A 14,309-nucleotide genomic window follows, 5' to 3' on the forward strand; every position below is an offset into this window, starting at 1 on the left:
TGTTGGCCTCTTCCTAAATCGCAGTGCAACAGCAGGTAGATGTGCATTTCAGAAGTCATGAAGTTAGTTTTAGTTTCCTTTATTTTAATTGCTGGCTTAAAACCCAGTTAGAGGCTGTTGATTTGCCTTATCAAACCCAGCACTGAATATTTTCAGACTCTGCTCACAGACCTTGTATGTAGAAACGTGCCTGTAAAAAGTTGCAGTGATTTAGCATTGTGCCTGTTCCCTTCTCCCTTCCTCACCGTTCAAAGGATTTAGTAGCCTTTAAAAATTCTTGTAGTAGCAATATTTTTGTGTACAGGGAAATGGTGGGGAAGGAGTTAAGTGATTAATTGCAGTTTGGAAGAATCCCTGGCTATTATGTTTTGCATTATTCTAGAAGAAAATATTTTAGGAATACTAGGAAATGAAAGAATAGTACCTAATGATTGCAGCTGGTCTAGCTTATATAGTCATATGCCTAACATGATGGTGTTTCTTTGTGTTGTCTTTCTGTTTCTGTGTGACACAGTGTTGAACATCAGATTAAGTCCAAAATTTGCAGGCGTGTTACTGATCTCAGTGTGCAGAGCTCTGTAGAGTTATAGAGAGAGCTGAAAGTGTAACTGCAGCTTCAAGGCCTCTCCGAAATTTTAATGTGTAGTTTACTCCAGCCAGCTCTTTCCAGAATAAAACCGTGTTTTTCAGGGCTTTTTGTTTGTCTTCCTGCATGCTTAGGTGTTGCTTCTGAAGGAGAAGATACTTTAAGGGGGATGCAGGTGAATGATGCAATCCATAGTGCTGCCAGTGTAGAAGCAGAGGAGAGACTTGTGTTTGAGCAAAAGTATAGCAGAGGATGCACAGTATTAATGGCAGGAGTATTATGCACAAGGTTATGATAGGGTTTATGAAATCCTGTTATATAAGGGAAGGAAAGGTTTTAGTGAAGGCCTGCACAGTCTCAGTTTGGAAGAGTGATGGACTTACGTTGAGTGCAGCAATGCTTGGACAGGCAGAATGGGGAATGATGGGTGAGGAGTGGAAGATACTCATTATAAGCCCAGGTATCTGAGGGTCACGGACATCCTGATAGACAGCAGGAGACGGGAAATTCTGAGGGTCTTGAAACTGAAAAGACAAATTCATGGCACATAAGGATCCTTTGGAGTATGAGCTTCAGCTTTTAGAGGCAAGAGAGTGTAGCTGTCTTAGTGTAGGAGACTGTTGATAACATTTCTTGTCACTTTTTTTTGAAAAATGGTACCTAAAAAAGTCTGCTTAAGAGGCTGAAATTGTGAAACATAATCACAAATTTTCTTTCGTCTTTTTTATGCATTAGGGTTCATTACAGACGTTGCTCATAAATCAGTAAATATTTCTCATTAAAAAACTCAAACAGCAAGTATTCTTGTGTTACCACCACAGAAAATAAATCATTAAAGGAAAAAAAAACCCCACAATTCTTTTTCTCGCTTGAAAATTTTCTTCAAATTTAGTGCGAGAAAAGAGAAGGAAAATATCCAAACCCAGAATGTTGAGGCTTTCATGGCAGAAGGAAAATTTTTAATACTATTTTAGAATTTAAATTTCAGTTAATGAAAGGCCTGCAGAGGATATAATAGCCTTGTGAGTGATATCTCAGCAGCAGTACCTGTAGTCTCTAAAATGGGGGACCAGAATTCTTGCTGACGCAGTCTTGCCATACTTTTAAGCCAATGGAATGGAGTTTCTAGTATGTTGTTTGTACTCCAAGTTTCCATTTCCCAATACATAAAGTGCAAAATATTAAAACATTAGATTTCTCGTGTTTTGAAGTAAGTAGATAAGCATGACCCTTCAGTGTTAGAGGAGCAACAACCTGCATCTCAAAAATGTAGTACAGTGGTTTTAACCCAGGTAGAGTATTATTGATTTTAGCCAAACGTCTGTAATTCTAAGGGAACTCGATTTAAGTCAGTAACTTGGCTCATTGTTACTGATATATAGTTACTAGCATAGGAATCCATTATCCTGCAAGATTCATCTTCTCACTACTGCTTTAATTTTATAGGGTGGCAATCATGGTTTGTTTGGAAACAGCACAGCACAATCGAGGGGCATGCACACACCAGTGCAGCCACTAAATCCTTCCCCCAATATCCGGGCGCAAGTGCCTCCCCAATTCCTTTCTCCCCAGGTAAGGAATTTATAGCAACTGATTACTTGTAAAAGTAGAGCTACAGCCTTGAGAGCACATCATTGAGGTTACTTATACACGTATCTTAGTCTCAACTTCATGTTAAGAAATGGAAAAATTAAATAAGATAAAACCATTAAAATTCATCGTGAAAGTACTTAAAACTCAGTGCAGAAGCATTAGCGTTCTATCTTATTCCAAGGCAGTTGATGGTAAATGCTCGCTACCAGTATTTTTAAACCTCAAAAGTGGATTTGGGAATCCTATGTCTTATATAGGCTTTTGTAAAGTATTTTAAAAAGAACAAATAAACGTGAAAGCTTAAAGTGTTTCTGAAGTGTGACAGGTTGCTTAATTTTTTTAAGTAGTCTTGTCCTGTGCTTCCTGTCCCCCCAAAAGAGAGGTTTAATGAAGTGGCTACATGTTACATTTACATTGCAGAGCTTAATCTTTAGACCTCAGGGTCTCCAAATGTACACAAGTTTACCTTTTGCTTTGGACTTGGTGAACAATTCTTGAGATTCTCTTGAATTGTACTTGTGTAACTCCCCAGTAATGCAGGGAGAAATGGGGGGATTCTTCTCCACCTATTCCTGTCTTTTACTTTATCTTATTCAATGTACAAAGAGATTAACTCTTTCTGTGAGACACTTTTTCTTTGCTCCAGTGACTGCCTGAATGCCTTTCTTTTCCCTTGTCAGACAGTACATTTTTAATATGATAATGCAGTACTGTGATTACTAGTTAGCTGCATATATATCAGCATTTAAATTTAGTGCAGTCTCTAGCACCTGATTGGTTGGGGGAGGAACCTTTGTGTGTGTGTCTGCATCTGCACATGAAATACTGTATACTGTCAATCAAGTGAGGTACTCACTCTGCCCAAGTTACAGATCGTGCATGTTTAAATGTGATGTGTTAATAAATCTGTAATGTCTTTCCCAGAACACCATTGAAGATTGGTGTCATACTTGTTGCTTTATAGAAATACTCATCATCTTTTCCTCATAGCAGTGCGTTCAGGATATGTAACTGATTTCCATGCAGGTTTCGGCCTCCATGCTCAAACAGTTTCCCAACAGTGGCTTGAATCCTGGTCTTTTCAATATGGGCCCCCAGCTTTCTCCACAACAGATTGCCATGCTGAGCCAACTTCCACAGATTCCCCAGTTTCAATTAGTAAGTAGCTGGTAATATTGTGAGACAAGACTGTTTGCAAGTTGTCTGCTGAAAGAGTTTTCTTTTTATGCTTATTCTAATTCTGTTTTGTTCTGCTGATGTTATTTTGTACAAGTAATTCCCTCTTTGCTATATGGGGTAGTAAAGTCCTGCTTGAAGGCAGCAGATAAACGAAATAGGCCCATGTAATTATTGTGGATTACAGTAGGCTAGTAATGACTCAAAGCCATGTTTTTGTACAGAAAGCAGTTGTTTGTTGATTTTTAATGAAGTTTTCTTCAGACTTGTAGTCATAGTGATGGTAATAAAGCGGGTACAAGTAATTCTGCAATGTTAAATTAGAAACATTTAAGTGAAGGATGTCATATTCTTCTAATGCATTCATTGTCATTTTATTTGAGTGAGTGGAATGAGAAACAGTTTACCTAAGTTCTGAGCAAAGCATTTCATTGTGACTAGCTCCTGGCAATTATATTTTGCTTGATGAGCTCTATTTTCACTCTTCCCACTTACCTTGTAGGCTTGTCAGCTCCTCCTTCAGCAGCAGCAGCAGCAACAGCTGTTACAGAGCCAGAGAAAGTTATCTCAAGCTGTGCGACAACAGCAGGAGCAACAGGTGTGTGGCCCTATTTTTGTCAATCATATGAAGTGTGCTGGGGAAATGCAGTCTGCAGTAGAGACGGTGCTGGCTTCAGTAAGGTCAGCTGCTCTCTTCACATTGCACTTTATGGAGAGCAAGGTCTTTAGGATCTCTTCTAATTTACTGTTTCTTTATGTCTATGGGAATCTGTGTTACAGTATAGCATAGATGAAGTGGTTTTTTCTTTCATTTGCAGATTGCTCGTATGGTGAGTGCCCTCCAGCAGCAGCAGCAGAGGCAGCCTGGCATGAAGCATTCGCCATCCCACCCTGTTGGGCCTAAGCCACATTTAGACAGCATGGTACCCAATCCTTTGAATGTGGGTCTCTCAGATTTACAGACCAAAGGGCAGATACCTGGATACGGTTCAGGTGGTAAGTGCTCTGTGGAAGGAGGTTTGGTGCATTGCCTGTAGCTTCCCTGTTATTAATATGGTAATTGTGTTAGTCACTTATGTCTGGGTCCAGAAATAAGTCGTTTGTGTATAAGCATTAGAGTGAAGGTTATGGCGGGTGTCAACTTTGAATGAAATGGCGTTATTTTTCATTACGTGGGAAGAAGACAAGCCTAAGAAGAATCCGTATCATGGCATACTGACCTAACACATTTATTTGGAAGATGCCCCTTGAACATCCCCTTTGCTGTTGTTGATTCTTTTTTCTCCCCACCTTTGTCTTATGATTACAATGTCTCCCTGTTTAAAAATGCTTAAAAACAAAACAGAAGATGACAATGGAGTTTTGTTTGCTTGTTTCACAGGCTTTGGCTCAAGTGGCATGGATTATGGCATGGTGGGAGGGAAAGAGGCTGGAACAGAATCCCGCTTTAAGCAGTGGACTATGATGGAAGGGCTGCCCTCTGTGGCTTCACAAGATGCCAATATGCACAAAAATGGTGAGAAGGGGAATTTTGGGAATGCCCTTGTAGGATCATCTCGCCAGAGGTGAAATAGTTTAGATGAAACTGTCTTGCCTCACCAGTATGCATCTTAAATATTTTTGTGTTAGTACATTGTACTGTTGAAAATCCCAACCTATCCCAAGTGTAAATGTATGTTTTTAATGCTGCAGGTGCAATAGTGCCCCCTGGAAAGGCTCGTGGAGGATCGCCCTACAACCAGTTTGACATAATCCAGGGCGACCCACTCAGCAGCCACGCAGGCCCTGCTGGTGATAGTTGGTTACCTGCCAAATCTCCACCAACAAACAAGATCGGAAGTAAATCCAGCAATGCCAGCTGGCCTCCAGGTATTACATAAGGGCACGGGTTGTGTCCTCACTTTGGGATAGATGAGCTGGACCTTTCCTCATCATACTTAGTTAAATAGCAATTGCAGAGAAAATACTTCTGTGGCTTGGCCTATGTTGGTTTTGAAATTTCTTCCACATTAAAGTAGAACGTAAATTTTGAATTGCCAGTAAAAAATTCTGGCCTAAATATGAACTAACGGCTGAATTACCTGAGTAATGTTTGGTTTTTGTTAGGTGAACTCATATCTTCTGTGGTTTTGTGACTTTACGTTTACAAAAACTTCCATGAAAACGTATATTCACAGAATACACAACACCATCTCCCTTCTTTTGTACTGATTCCTTATTTGTGCTGTATTAGGCTGACACAGTGTAAGAAGTATTGATAGTGTGGAATCAGAAAAAGATGTGCAGTAGGGTTTTTTTGTTATGGTGGGAACAACACACTGTTGCGGTTCACCTTTGCTCATGCTGCATAAACGGTAGAAGAGTGTTGCAGTGCTTCGGTTATGCTCAGGAATCTTGTGGTTTGGGTAGAAGTCTCTTGCTTTTGGCATGACAGGCTGGTGCACATTTTTTAAGTTTTCTGGTTTCACTGGCAGAATTTTGTGTTTCTGCTAGAAAACTCTCTAGGAAAATTACATATGTATTTGAATACACATAATTTTCTATATAAAACATTCATTTAAACAGAGTGGTGTCCTTGAAGTTGCACAGATTAATCAGTGATTCTGTGCAGCAAATAGTTGGTGCTGTGATTTTTCTCTTCTCTGGAAGACTGCCTTCCAGGAAAACATTACTAACTGCAAACCCTCTGCTGTGTATCCACTCAAGCACAATAAAGTTAGAGTTCAGGTACATCTCTTGGGTAAAGCAGTAGCACAGACCTTGCATCAGAAAGCCTAGTAATCTATGTGACAGATACAACTGCAGAAAACCTAGAAAATGTAGTTGAAGATCTGTATGAGGGAAGCCCTCAGTGTCTAACTCCAGCAAGAAACCATCTTCTGATGAGCTAACAGAGCTAAAGAATGTTATCTCAGAAACATTGCACATCCACAAATTTTTATACTGCTCACTGCATTCTGTACACGTGTATTTGTGTTACACTTCTGTCAGCCTGGTTGTTAAGTATGGAGCTTTTTGGATTGGAGTTGCCAGTTCATAATGCCAGAAACTCCCAAAATGTAATCTTTTACCAGACCTCACTCACAGAGTGATTGTTGCTGAACTTGTTTCCTCAGTCACCATTCCCCTGTATTGTATTGAGAAGCACAGTACTGCTCAGTATGCTACAAGAGACACGCGAGGATCAGCTCTGCCGTGTTTCCAAGTTTTGGTGCAGCAACTGGCTTTGGCAAGGTTCTTGGTGCCAAAAGAACAAGTAACTTCTTGCCACGAAAGTGAGAAGTTGGATAGCTACTCTTTGCCTCTTGCTGATTTCATAGAGCTTTCCTAGTGATATCTGTAGTCCCACTGTCAGTGATAAGTAAAATTTTTTGTCACTGACTGCCTCACCACTGTGAGAGGATAAGTGAAGTTCACAAATTCTGAACATAAAATTTCACTGAGATCGGCATTTCTTGTGTGAGTAGCCCAAGACTATGATTGCAGCCTTTACATAAAAGATGTGGGTTTTGGCAGGTGGCATTTTTTCAGTTATTGCTGTATTGCTGTTCCACTCCTATGAGATCCATAGGCTGCTGGGACGAGTTACTGTTCCATAACCATCAGCTAATTGGGCTGTCTCATAGTCTAACTTACAGACTTAATTCTCAAGGAAAACCAAAATCAAGATCTACCTTCTCAACACAACACCCCTGATGAAGAATGAAGACCTAAAATGACTTTACACTCTAGGTCCTTCTGTACAAGCTTGTACATGAGGTCCACTATCAGTTCCTTGCATGGAGATAGAATTCTTCCTCCCAGTGCTGGAAAAAAAATGTTAACAAAAAGGAGTTTACAAGAGAAAACCTCTTGAAATAGGTGCATTTTCCCTTTGAATGAAAACAGTGGTCACTCAGCACTGACCCTGACTACACCTTTCGCATTTTCCTCCTAAATGCCATCTGCTGCAGAAATTCTGCCATTCAAGAGAGCAGTATTGTTCAGCACAAAGATAAATGAAGCGGTGCCCAATCAAACTGATATCACAGCTGGAGGTGAGAGCAAGTTTGCTGCATTGGTGAGAACTATGTCATTTGGTTATGTTGCACAGACTTGCATACTCGGGTAACACTTAGACTGTAGTTTTCCCATTCAAGATCAGTCATACTTCAAGCAAACTGGCCTGGATGTGTCTGTCATGGTTTTCACAATAATCTTATGTTTGAACTTTTTGAGAGGACCTTTCAAATATCAGTGGACAAATGCATTTCATGTCTTCTTTACTGCCTAGAAATAAACAGCATGTCCATAGACAAGAGTTGGTGAATGTGCATGGTAATAACTATCAGCCCCAAAGGAGAGTTTGGAAATTTGTCAGAGTGCTGAGGTTCAAGGAAATGCTTTTCCAGACTAGGGTTATATTGATGAGTGAATGTGTTCATAAACAGTAAAACCCCTGATCCTTGGAGCCTTGTTTTTATATTCATTAACCTTTTGATGAGAGCTTTCTCTGCACTTAATTTTCATTCTCACCAATTCTCAGAATCTTTGCAGATAGAAGACTTCCTATTCTTTTTTTGTTCCCAAACGAGTTGTAATTTCCAGGTTCTAACCTGTGTTCATGGATTCTTTGTCTTAGAAGAGAGAAGATATTCTGAGTAGACCCAAGAGCTATATTGCTTCTTCCTTAACAAAAGGGAAGTCCTGATTGTCAGGGGCTGGCAGTATTTTGGTAGTAGCTGAGCAGAGTCCTTCCGTGATGCAGTGCTGATTGCTCAGTGTTAAAGTGTTGATATGCGGATTATTTTGTTGAGTTACTAAAGAATAGGAGATGTTACTGATGTTTATAAAATTATAAAGGCGGTGATGCCGAATTGTAATTCCATGACTCCTGCAATGCTAGAATCATGGTGCAAATGCTGGAATTAAGATGATATAAATTTTAAGTAGATGGGAGCTATTTTTCCATCAGGAGTGGTGAACTTTTGGGTTGTGTTGCTTTCACAGCTTCTTGAGACAGATGGTACTAGCCAGTTGAAGCAGTGATTGGATAAAGTGATGGAAAAAGTTTCACAAGCTGGTGCTAGCAGGTAGTGGGTATTTCTGCCATATAACTTAGGACAGCTGTGCATACTGGGAGAGTGTGAGGCCAGTAGTCACCAGATAGTGGCCAGGTTTGTGTTGTCCCTCAATGGTATTTCTCCTACTGCTGTTGGCAAAATACTGGACTAGATGAACCCCAGTTCTGACCCAGTGCGGCATATATTTTATCTTCTCTGAGATTCTCCTGTGCATTATCAAAGTCTAATACTGCCCTTGCTGTGGCAATAGTTTGAACCAGTAGTGTCATATTCTGTATTTGTGTGTGAATATCATAGTGTTGACTATACTTCTTCATTACAGAGGTTACTGAAATGAACCCTTCCATGCCAGATTCATCCTACATTGCTTCATTCTAGAGAGTGAATCTTGGATCCTGTTTTTAATAATGGATCTTTAATTACACTCAAATATTCTATTACTCATTATTCCTGAAATTCAGGTTGGGAATTCTGTATCCTGGACTTGTATCTGCAAGGGATGAATCTGATACCTTTGCACTCTTCTCACACTTATACAAATTGTTACATTGTATATTAAGCTTCATTACTTGTTTTTGTGTTTGTCAGTTTTACTTTTGCACCACTGCTTCCAGAACTGACCACAGCAGTTTATTCATTGAAGGAACCAAGTTACTGATCTTTCTTACAGTAACTGGAGTCTTTGTGTGTTCATATTTAATATAATTCATCCTCTTGTCTTAAAATTCTGGCATGCCTGGAGCTAAAGCATGATAAGTATATCTCATCTCACTGTGAAGCATGAAGAATGTCATTGAGTATATACATTACTTTTACCACAAGGCATCTCATCCTCAGTATTGATAGGTAATGTATAAAGTGTGTGTGTACCTACAGTGTGATGTGTCAGATGTATTTCCAGACTCCTAAGGCTGGTAGCCTTTCCTTGAGAAAGGCTTCTGCACACTCATGAAGTATGTCTACAGAGTCTAATCTTACATATCTTATATGGAATTAATTAAAACTATTGAAATCTCATCTGAATGCAGTAAAGCAGAAGCACATAAAGGGATACTAGGTGCCCTTGTACCACTTTTTTTTGTAGTGTAGACTTATATTCATTTCATGCCAGAGCTAGTGCTGTTGGAGGAAGTGTGAAATAGATTGCATTTCTAACATGTAGTGTTTTTTTGCCCCTGAGGAACAGTGTAGAAGACAATTGTTTGCCCTCCTGAAATACTTCATCAATTCATTCTAGTAAATAACATTTTCCTGATCACATCTAATTCCTTTTTCTGTCCTGTCCCAGAGTTCCAACCAGGAGTGCCATGGAAAGGTATACAAAACATTGACCCTGAATCTGACCCCTATGTGACCCCTGGAAGTGTGCTGGGGGGGACAGCCACATCTCCCATTGTAGATACTGACCACCAACTTCTGCGGGACAACACCACAGGTAAAACCTCTGCTCTGTGATTATCAAAGTCGCTCTGATACTCAGGATTGTTGTGATGTTGCAGCAGTAGCAGGCAAACAGTCTGTTGCATTTGCCTGAGAAGGAATGACTGCATGCCTTTGGACTGTGGCTGGGAGCACCTGAAAGCTTGGTATTGTTACAGTCATGGCTCTTGAGGTTTAATGGTGTTACAGAAACTCTGTGAACTTGGTCTACTCTTTCTCTCTCCTTTTCTTTTTGATAGGGTCTAATTCTTCCCTCAACACCTCGCTGCCTTCACCTGGTGCCTGGCCCTACAGTGCCTCTGACAATTCCTTCACCAACGTTCATAGCACTTCAGGTATGTGGGCCTTGAAACTTACCCAGACAAGACATTTTTCATTTAGCACTACTTCTTTGTTGTTCCACTGGGAGTATTTAGTCCATCGTGTGTAACAGTGACTTGGGAAGACAAACACTAACTCTGAACATACCCCCCTCCTCCCTCTTCCTTCCACCCTTTATATGCTGAGAGTGACTCCATATGGTGTGGAATATCCCTTTGCACAGTTGGGATCAGCTGTCCTGACTGTTTGCTCCCAGCTTCCTGTGCACCCTCAGCCCTCCTGCTGGTGGGAAGATGTGAGAAACAGAAAAGGTCTTGACGCTGTGTAAGCACTGCTTGGCAATATAATTAAATCATCATCACCTATCCTGTTCCCAGCACAAATCCAAAACATAGCCCCATACCAGGTACTATGAAGAAAATTTACCCCAGTGTCATGATCCGCTAATACAAGCGGGAGTCGTGAGAGGTTCGTATGATCTCACAGTGCAAAAAGTACATAAAGGGATTTCAGTTTAAATCACAACAGCAATAATGAGCCTTTATTTTAGTGCCAACAACATGGGTTATGCTATAGATGAGAGGGAGAGAGAGAAGGATAAAGAGGTAAAGTGAAAAGAGAGGAAAAAGGAGGGGGGAGGTTATAGCTACCAACAACAGATGAGACGGGGTTGCCGGTGTCTTCTTCTGTGGGGAGATCTCTCTCCCAGAAAATAACTTAGAAAGTCACTTTTATAGTCTGTTTCAAAGTGAGGGGGCAGTTGGCCAAGAGGTGGGGAAATTCCTAGGCTATTGTGATGAGACCTGTTGCTTTGGGAAACAGGTGTAAGGTACAGAACAGGCCACTCTTCACAAGTTCCTGATTAGCCACAGGAACAAAGGCAGTGTACCATGGCAGCAGAGCAAGCACACCTGTAAACAATCACTCGGCATGCATCCACCTCAACCAATCCAGAACCCCTGTACAAAGCCCCTTGGGTCCTCAGGGTCTTAGTCCCTGTTCTTGTGACAGTTGTGAGGCAAATGAGGGAAACTTCAGACTGTCTCTTACACCCAGCCAAAACCAACATATTATGCAAGTTAAAGAATAAAGTAGTAGGAAGCAGCAAACAAAAGGAAAGATAAAACAGTACATGTATAATCTGTTGCTAGTCTTAATTCTTAAAATATTATTTGCTTGTGTATGTATTAGTAAAGGTGAGTGATTTTATTTATTTTAACTTTAGGATATGGAGTGCTGTGAAAGGAATGTTTTTGCCTTGCCTTTTATAGCACTCATCATTCCCTGCAATCTGGACAGTGAGGACATTTGGTCCTCTGGCTTTTAATGGTTGGCCTGTAAATGTAAACTTCAGTATACATCTCAGATCCTTCATAAGAAGGTAACAACAGCTTTCTGGTAATAACCTGTTTCTGCACACGCTTTGCAGTAAAACACTGGAAATACTTGCTCCAAATGAACCATTTGGATTTTAAGCTTCTTGCAAATGTCAGAGATTTTTCTTGAAGACATCACTGTCTTGACAATTACTTAAAAATGAATTGTGTATAAATAGCAGAGGTGATGAACAGAGCTGAGAGCTACATATGGCCCAAACTTTAGGTTTTTTCATCATACTGAATAAAAGCAGTGTTCAGGCATTACCTCAGCGTCTTCACCAAATGTGTTGAAAATGCTTTTTTGTCCTTAAGAAAAAGTGAGTTCCTGCTGCCAGTTTGTGAGCTGACTTTGGTTTGAAGCAGTGTATGCAGCATTCTAGTGACATAGAGGGTTCCTCTGTTACAGCCTGAGGAACAGAGTGGCATGTAGCAACTTCTTACCTTTGCTTAATTTTTGTCTGCCCCATAAGAAAGACTGAAGCAATAAAAAAATATTGAAGTTGTAGTCAAATTGAGGAAATTAGACCACTGCCACATACCAGTTCCTGTTTGCCTGCTAGGCATGAGTGTTTTACAGTCAGAAAGCCATCTGAATTGAAAATTTAGAATTTATCTATCTGTGAAGCAGAGTCTAGCGAAAGCAGGTTTTTAAGCACTTTCACCCACTTTCAAAGGCTAGTGCTTGAGACCTGATTGCTGACCGTTCCTGTGTTATGGAAGTACAGAGATCCAGCTGTAAACTGAAGCATGCTTATACATGCTGAAAGCTTTATGGCCTTGGTTTCCAGATGTGTTACTTTATGGTGCCCTAGCATATCATATATATGTGGCTTTTCACTTTGTTTCAAATTACATGGTCTGCTGGTGACTAAAGTTAAATGCACATATTTGCACAGATGTACATGAGAGTTATGATTAAGATAATGTCTGACACAGCCTTTTCCCCCAGATTGCCATGTCTGTGTTTGCTGGTTCTCAGTGCAGAACAAGGAGGAATTTTGAAGGAATTTTGACTTTTGAAATCTCTCTTGGTGTCAGAAGTTGTGGGAGAATTTGCAGTCTGCCTTTTTTTAAGAACTGGTTTAGGCAGAGCTCACAAATATTCATGACAAACAGTGGTGGTTTGGGGAGCGCTTTTTTTCCTGTTTTATTGCATTTCTTTATAAAGAGTTCTTGAAATGTGTTAAGGATATCCACTGTAGGTCTTCTAATAGACGCCTCCCTATTAGTAATACTTTCTAGGAAAAAAATGCACTATCAAGATTGTTTTTAATCCAGCTGTCTGTCACACAGCTAAGCAGCCCTTTTTATGTGGTACTGCTTTGTCAACATTGTGTGAGGTTTGTGATTCACAAGAAAGCTTTGATTTTGTAGGGAGGACAAGGCAACATTAGCTTAATAGACCAAGAATGGTAAATATTCCTTTCAGTTCTCTGAAGGTTTTTTTTACTTGAAGAAGGTTCAGTTTCATTAAAGGTCAGTAGTGCCCAAACTTTTAAGAAATTCTCGGGTCCTCAGATGAAATAAAAATTACTGTTGATCTCATTAATGATGTAACATACTGTAATCTGCTACACGATCATAAATGATATATTACTCTTTTTTTTGGTCAGCATATATAAATTCCATGTAGTATGGGAATTTTTTGGTATGATAAATTAACTATTGTATGGTTCTGTGTTTCATGCTTGTCTCCAATATAAATGCAGTCAAAAGGCTTACTGTGATAGGGCAGATACTTAATCTGACAAGTTTCTCTAATACATACAATTTCTTTAATCTTCTAGCAAAATTCAGTGATTACAAATCAACATGGTCCCCAGATCCCATAGGACACAATCCCACTCATCTCTCCAACAAGATGTGGAAAAACCATATTTCCTCAAGGAACACTACAGGGCTGCCCCGCCCACCTCCTGGCCTGACCAACCCCAAACCATCATCTCCATGGAACAGCACAGCACCCCGATCGGTCAGGGGCTGGGGGGCACAGGACTCAAGGCTTGGCTCTGGTGAGAACAACCAACTGGTAGCACCACTGATCAGACCTGAGCAGTGTATGCTTTACAGCACAGTGGTTTGGAGGAAAGAAAGTTGCAGTGGTGTGGTAATAGGAAAAAAGAGAGTTCCTTCTTGAAATGGAAATTTGCTGTCAGTAATTGTGGTGGGTGGGGGTGGAATCCCAAGTCCTGCTGCAGGGAATGATTGAAGAAGAGCTGAGAGCTGCCTGAAGAGAGTACCTGCTACATAGGGCTTTTCAAGATTAGATGTTTGCTGTGTGTGGGAAACTCCTCAAAGATAAACTCCAGTGAAAGGGATCTTGATGTGAACTATGAGGAAAGGTGTGGTTTTGTTTTCAGGATTGAAGATTATACTTTCGTGTTTTACAAGGGGGGGTAATGCTGATTTTTTCTGAAAGACCTAACTGTAAAGAAAGATGGTTTTTCTTTGTATCAAAACTGTTTTGATTGCTCTGTCTTATAATTTGCAGCATCTACTTGGAGTGATGGTGGCTCAGTTCGTCCTAGCTACTGGCTGGTTCTTCACAATCTCACTCCACAGGTATTTTCTGTGGTTGTTTCTGGGAACTTATTTGCTTTAGCAAGGATTTGTGAGTTCAAAAAGTTGTTTCTTTTTAAATAAAATCTGACAAAATCAGATTTGTCAGCATATGTAACATATTTCTAGTAAACTGAGCTTCAGTCTGACTGGTTTTTCTATTGTAATCTCTTCAGCTAATTTTATGATGTT

General features: G+C 40.2%; 1 protein-coding gene across 14 annotated transcripts in view; it reads left to right on the forward strand.

Annotated features, from left to right (window-relative positions):
- Positions 1-14,309, forward strand: part of TNRC6B (trinucleotide repeat containing adaptor 6B) — a 134,852-nt gene that overhangs the window by 104,950 nt on the left and 15,593 nt on the right. For 11 of the 14 annotated variants that reach the window (XM_058864544.1, XM_058864535.1, XM_058864548.1 and 8 more), the window contains 10 exons: positions 2,033-2,158; positions 3,206-3,337; positions 3,858-3,953; positions 4,174-4,351; positions 4,737-4,871; positions 5,048-5,224; positions 9,707-9,853; positions 10,098-10,193; positions 13,346-13,570; positions 14,050-14,120. In XM_058864544.1, coding sequence (XP_058720527.1) covers positions 2,033-2,158; positions 3,206-3,337; positions 3,858-3,953; positions 4,174-4,351; positions 4,737-4,871; positions 5,048-5,224; positions 9,707-9,853; positions 10,098-10,193; positions 13,346-13,570; positions 14,050-14,120 — 1,383 coding nt within the window. Of the gene's footprint in view, positions 1-2,032; positions 2,159-3,205; positions 3,338-3,857; positions 3,954-4,173; positions 4,352-4,736; positions 4,872-5,047; positions 5,225-6,981; positions 7,002-7,308; positions 7,717-9,706; positions 9,854-10,097; positions 10,194-13,345; positions 13,571-14,049; positions 14,121-14,309 lie in introns of those variants that run through there. The other 3 variants (XM_058864541.1, XM_058864546.1, XM_058864547.1) reach the window with 3 other exon arrangements.

This window comes from Poecile atricapillus, chromosome Z (genome assembly GCF_030490865.1).
Source record: "Poecile atricapillus isolate bPoeAtr1 chromosome Z, bPoeAtr1.hap1, whole genome shotgun sequence".
Classification (NCBI taxonomy): domain Eukaryota; kingdom Metazoa; phylum Chordata; class Aves; order Passeriformes; family Paridae; genus Poecile; species Poecile atricapillus.